General features: G+C 40.5%; 1 protein-coding gene across 1 annotated transcript; it reads right to left on the bottom strand.

The window, feature by feature from the left end:
- Positions 1-4,092, bottom strand: LOC126593867 (uncharacterized). Its single transcript, XM_050260030.1, has 6 exons — positions 3,492-4,092; positions 2,524-2,721; positions 2,357-2,434; positions 1,611-1,676; positions 1,283-1,348; positions 1-1,200 (listed from the first exon to the last, which is right to left on the bottom strand). The coding sequence occupies exons 1-6, from the start codon at positions 3,840-3,842 to the stop codon at positions 319-321; spliced, it is 1,641 nt and encodes a 546-aa protein (XP_050115987.1). The 5' UTR covers positions 3,843-4,092; the 3' UTR covers positions 1-318.
- Between the last annotated feature and the right edge of the window lie 1,689 nt (positions 4,093-5,781).

Raw genomic sequence — 5,781 nt, 5'->3', positions numbered from 1 at the left:
TACATTATCTGGTTGTCGATGATTTTATAACCAAAAAAACTATCCATACATATTGAAGGGCCAGAACAAAGATTTCCAGTTTTTTGTCTGCACCCCGAAACAACATATAAAATACAAGCAAACGCCTTGAAGATGTACCTATGTTGCAGGCCACATCTTTTATGTCAACGACTCAGTAACTTACTATAATTAAAGGTTATAATTAAGGTTAGGTGACGTGCTCTGGACTCGAATCTCTAAGAAGTCCCCCTAAAGTAAAAGGACCTGCATGAAAACTATGAGAGAATTTATAGTCAACATGTATCCAAGGCTCCAAGCTCAGCACTGTGTCCGACACTGCCGGCCATGAAGGCTCTTTAGCTTCGTGAGATTTTTCCTCCTCTTTCTCGCCTCAGCTGCTGCATTTGCATCTGCGAGTTTCCTAGTAGGGTAGATGATTGGTTCACTATTCTTGTCTGGCAAGGCAGAGAACTTGTGATAAGAGTTCAGAGTTGTTACAGTGTAATCTGATTCAAATCCGTTCTCATTCTTGATACAAGATGCAACTCCGGAATGGTTGAGTGATGCCGCAGAAGGGAATATTTCCTTGCAACCATTTTCCATCAGGTGAGGTCCTGTGTGCTGATCACCTCCATCCAGAGGAAACTGAGCAGGGGTCTCGTTAAGATCACATGACGGTCTGCCTTCAATTGAAGGGGAATCTTCTGTTTTTAATCTAACAGGGAAAGAGGACTGGTGGTTGTCCAACTGCGCAACGGTTCTTGAAGATGAATTAGCGCTGAACTGGTTATTAAAAGAAGTTTCTTCTTGCTTATTGTTCAAACACAAGGAAGACTGGGGTTGGAGTCCATTCCCATTATCAAAGTGAGGGATGAACCAAGGACATGGAAACACATATAAAGGAGCTCTCGCTCCATTGATGTTTGAGGGGTTGTCTTGTTCAAGAGAAGCGCCAGCTGCACCATTAGCCGGCAATGAGATGTTTGACGGAATGGCTATTGGATTTTGTGGTATGTGCTGCACCTGAGTAGAGTTTGAAGACTGGATGATAGAAGGCCAGAAAAGTGGTGCAAATGGGGGACGGTTAAACAAGAAGAACAGGGAATTTGTAGATGAAGACGGAGGTATCTGCATCTGCACATAAGCTGACATATTTTCACCTGCTGTTTTCTCATCCTCTGCCCTTATCACCTTCGTCATCTGCAAAATGAGAGAGCATGTCAAACATGCAAATACCTTATTAAGATAAGACAGCTCTTCAAAGTGTCAGGCATATCTTTACCTGAACTTTCAAGTGCTTATTTGTTTTCTCCAAAGACTGGAACTCCTTTACCGCTAGCTCCTTTTTCTTTGGATTCAAAGATGTGAATAAGGTTAGTACTTCTATGGTTAGATAAGCTCTAGACTCGAATATACGAACCAAAGGTTATAAATATAAGAATGAGAGAATGAACATACAGATAGATAGATAGACTGATGGTTCTCAATACGTGTGTGTGTGTGTGTGTGTGAGAGAGAGAGAGAGAGAGAGAGAGAGAGAGAGAGATGGAGAGGGAGAGGGAGAAGGAAGCAAATCAAGTTTATAAATTTCATTTGGGACTAATGCCTACCCTTTTCAGATTTTCATTCTCCAATGCCAGATCGGCAGCTTTTCTGGTTAACTCCTCACATAGAGCCTGAAGAACAAGCAAAGATGAATGATTTACTAAAGTCTAAATGTATGATATCCAACAAAGCAATCTGCAATGACACATACCATGCAATTTGAGAATAAGAAACACAACCGATCAACATCTATTTTTTTCAGAAGAGAGGAAAAAAAAAAAAAGAGAAGGCTAACAAAAACCTATGCACCGTGTCACGCATTTAATTTACTACCGCAATGGCATATTTATACTGTCATACTATGGTTAGAAACTTCAAATAGCCATTAATTGATCAGCAACTACAATCGAAAATATTTAAACACATTCATGTCATTAGTTATTCCTGAGACTAGAAAGTGCAAGGAGGCCCTTGGGTGATAAATGATTAGTTCAGAAAGGAGAGGAAAAAACCAACCACTTCAGGGTCCCAAAGAACAAATTCATTATATATCCTTTCGCTCAAGAAACAGACAACAGACTATCTCTCGATCTTAGGACAGGACTAGATCCATCACAGAGGCTCTTGACTAGACACCTCATGGTTCTGTAAGGTAAAAGTATTCTCTGAAACTAGTCCTGTCGTCTGCCTAAACCCCAACCAATACAAAGCTCAGTCCCCTTTATTATTTTATATAACACAAACTTGATTTGTCGCACAAAAAAAGAACTAGAAGAAAGACATATTCAACTAGTAGAGTGAAGCAGCCTACTTGACGTCGACGAATTGTTTGTCTAGCTGACTCTCGATTTGCCAATACTCTGCGTATTCTCCGCTCTTCCTTTTCCTCCTATACAGCGAAAATATTGATTAACTAAAAAGACAAATGTAATCACAAAACACCACTGTAGAGAGAATAAGTTTAAAAGTTGTCAGTACCTCAGTTAAATTCCGCCTTGACTTGCTGCAACTAAATGAAGGGTAACTTGTAGTGCATATAGGACTTGGCTTATTTAATTCTGGATCATGCTCAGCCCTCACAACCTTTTCACTCAGAACTTGCTCAGTCTTCACCAGTTCTGTAACGACATTTGTGCATACCGTTTCACATTGCCGCAAACCTGTCACCGCTTGATCCTGATATAGACAAAAATATTTCTCAAATCCAGGAGAAAATATTGCGATTTGGTGACTGAGCCCCACATACAATTGGGAGTTGGGAGACTGGGTAGCATGAATGTTAGTGAATTTGTTCATATGTGGAAGTTAAGCATTCGCGTCACCATGTAACAGACTCTCACCCTGCCGCGGGGATAAATTGGGGTGGCTAACCATATTTAGACAAATTCAGATGGTGAAGTGTTATGTGCGAATTTGAAGAACAATTCAAGCTAAACTGGCCATGGAGGCGGTCCCAATACAATGTACTTCATTTGTCTCCAATCCTAAGAAAAACAACATTAAATTCCGGCCATATGTGAACTATTACGCATCCAAATTGTTGGTGGCTGAACTACGCAAAACTCGTATTTGAATCTAGCCTTATCAAGCCCTCAATGGGCAGAAGGTAAAGTAAATTTGACGCATACACAGATCGGAATCCTTCCCCGAAAAAGGATTATCTTATTTTGCAAACGTGTTTACTATTTTTATACAAAGAATCAAACTTTAATCCCCAAACGGATAAGTTGCCATTCTTCCCTAAAAGTCCATCATTTCCTAAAACATTCAAGTCAGCAGGATCTTTGAACTTTTCCAATACAAGTAAGAATACTAATTTCACCCAATACAAAAACAACCCATTTCCTTTCTCTTTCAAGTTTCAACGCCCACTTTTTCAAAAACAATAAATCAAAATAAATGATAATTTCAAAAAAAAATATATATAAGCAACAAAGGCAACGAACCTGAGGAAGATCCGGACATGTGGGAGCCGGGTCAGGCGGGTACAAACCCGACTGACTCGGCGGAGACCCACTCTTGACTCGCTTCCCGGCTCGCTTCCTTTTCAGCCCCCAATTCCCAGCGGATTCGGCGCCGCTACTCTCGCGCATCGCCAAATGCGCCAAATCCGCAAGCGCCTCCGCCGCCTCGAGCTCCTCTTTCACCATCCGATCCACACCGCCGCCGCTTCCACCAAATATCTCGACCGCACCGTTCGTCGACGACGAATAAGAACCGGAGTCGGGCGACGACGATGACCCCGCCGCCGTGGACCCCGTCGAGCTCGAAAACGACCGCCCCTCGGAAGAAACCATGGCTCCCCTCTCTCACAAAACACGAAAACAAAACCGCACGCAGATGAAGTGTTTGCGTATGTGTGCGACTGAGAGCTCGTACTTGTTTCTTCAGCATACGGTAAGCTACCGAAGCGACAGAGTTAGAGAGAGGAGAGAGGAGAGAGAGACACACAGGGTTACTGGTTCGAAAGCAAAATACCCGCAGGGCTGTAGGGCCGCAGGGTTAGCGAGAGAGTGCCACTTGTCGAGCCACCTCAGGCCACGACGTCTTCGCAAAATCGAGCTCCATATATCTCTTCGCGCCACGTTAGCCGAATGCGCAAGCAGGGCCTCGCACGTGGGGGGCGTGGGAGGCACCGCCCACGTGGCAGGGCCTTTAATGTACACGTGGACTTTTGGCTACTCTGCGCTTTTTCGATGCCGTTAATTCGAGTGGCTGGGTGGATACGTGGAGGTGGGTGGAATCGGGAGGTGGATATTTTTTTGTTACCGCGCGGTGAAAAGCGTGGGTTTTTACTTTTTATCTTCAGTCGACACCTGAAATGGTAAGTAAAAAAGGTTGCGGTGTCACCGTGTTGGGTCCCAGTGCTTGGCTGTTGGTTTGCTGGGTCTCCTTGGTCCTTTTGTTTTGAGTTGACTGCCCATGTCCATGTCTTATGGTTAATTTTCGTTAAATATTTTAATACCCGTTTGATAATTATTTCGTCTGTAAATATAAAATATGTGTAGAATAATTGAGATATAAGAAATAGTGATGGGGGAATACAATAACAACAATCAAGTTTTATTTTAATAAGTGGAGCTGGTTGTAAGAATACTAAAACTACACTTCATTTGGTTTTGCATTAAGTTTTCCGTTAACTCATTGTACTCCATATCTTTTCTTACAATCTATTTCTAAGTATTCCTAGGTCTTCCTGAGTCTCCGTCTCATAGTCGCAAGCATATGTAGGTCTTTAGTTCACATATCCAAACTACTTAAATTGATTTTCTATCATCTCATCTTTAATTTCGACCACTCTTATTTTATCTTAAATATCCTCATTCTTAATTATATCATTTATCATGTGCACACATCCAACCGAAACATTCTTATCTTTACAACAGTCATTTTTTGCACATATTGCTTGTTGATCGTCCAACAGTCCAATACCTTTCCTACAGACGGTCTGATCGCTCATCCGTCCACAAATATTATCCTCTAGCTTATGAAAAGTAGTGGTGGAAGGGATGAGAAAAAATAAATGAGACATAATATATAAGAGAATTACACTGAGTTCTTCAACCTACGCGAAAGCATTTGAATTAGTGCATAAAATTGGAGCATACAATTCTAATCAACTTACTAAACTAAAGTCCTTAACGTAAAATAATTTTGATTTTTAGCTTTAACCTTGTCTACATTTCATTACATATTTCTTCTATATCTTTCCACAATCTTCCACCACTCTTTTATATCATCAGTTCTACGATGTATTAACCTCGATATTTCTAACACAAAAATAAAACTTATAATTATAACAAGATGTTAGTTTTTCACGATTGATGAGATTACACCATAAATTAAGTAGTTCAAGAACAACATTTTTACTTTACAATCTGATATTTTTTTAATAAATATAGGAGGTATCCAACTATACATTGATGGCAGTCTAATTTTTCTTCTTATAAAATTCAATACAACCTAGATCAAACGGTACATCAAAGTAGAGTCGGTCACCCCAAACACGCATTTATAAAAACTTGAATTCTAATTGAGGGTTCTAAAGTTTTGCTTGGTTTTAAGTAGACTAATCACTTGGGTCACAACTTATAACAATTATAACATAATAAATGGGTAGTACCAACGCATCCCTCTATGTCTAAAAACAAGTCGTGTTTGTCGTTTTCGTGTCATACTGATCATCTTAACAAGTTGTGTTATGTCATACTTGTTATTTTAACGGGTTCTTAACAG

Source organism: Malus sylvestris, chromosome 12, assembly GCF_916048215.2.
Source record: "Malus sylvestris chromosome 12, drMalSylv7.2, whole genome shotgun sequence".
Lineage (NCBI taxonomy): Eukaryota > Viridiplantae > Streptophyta > Magnoliopsida > Rosales > Rosaceae > Malus > Malus sylvestris.
This window is presented reverse-complemented; position numbering and strand designations above follow the sequence as displayed.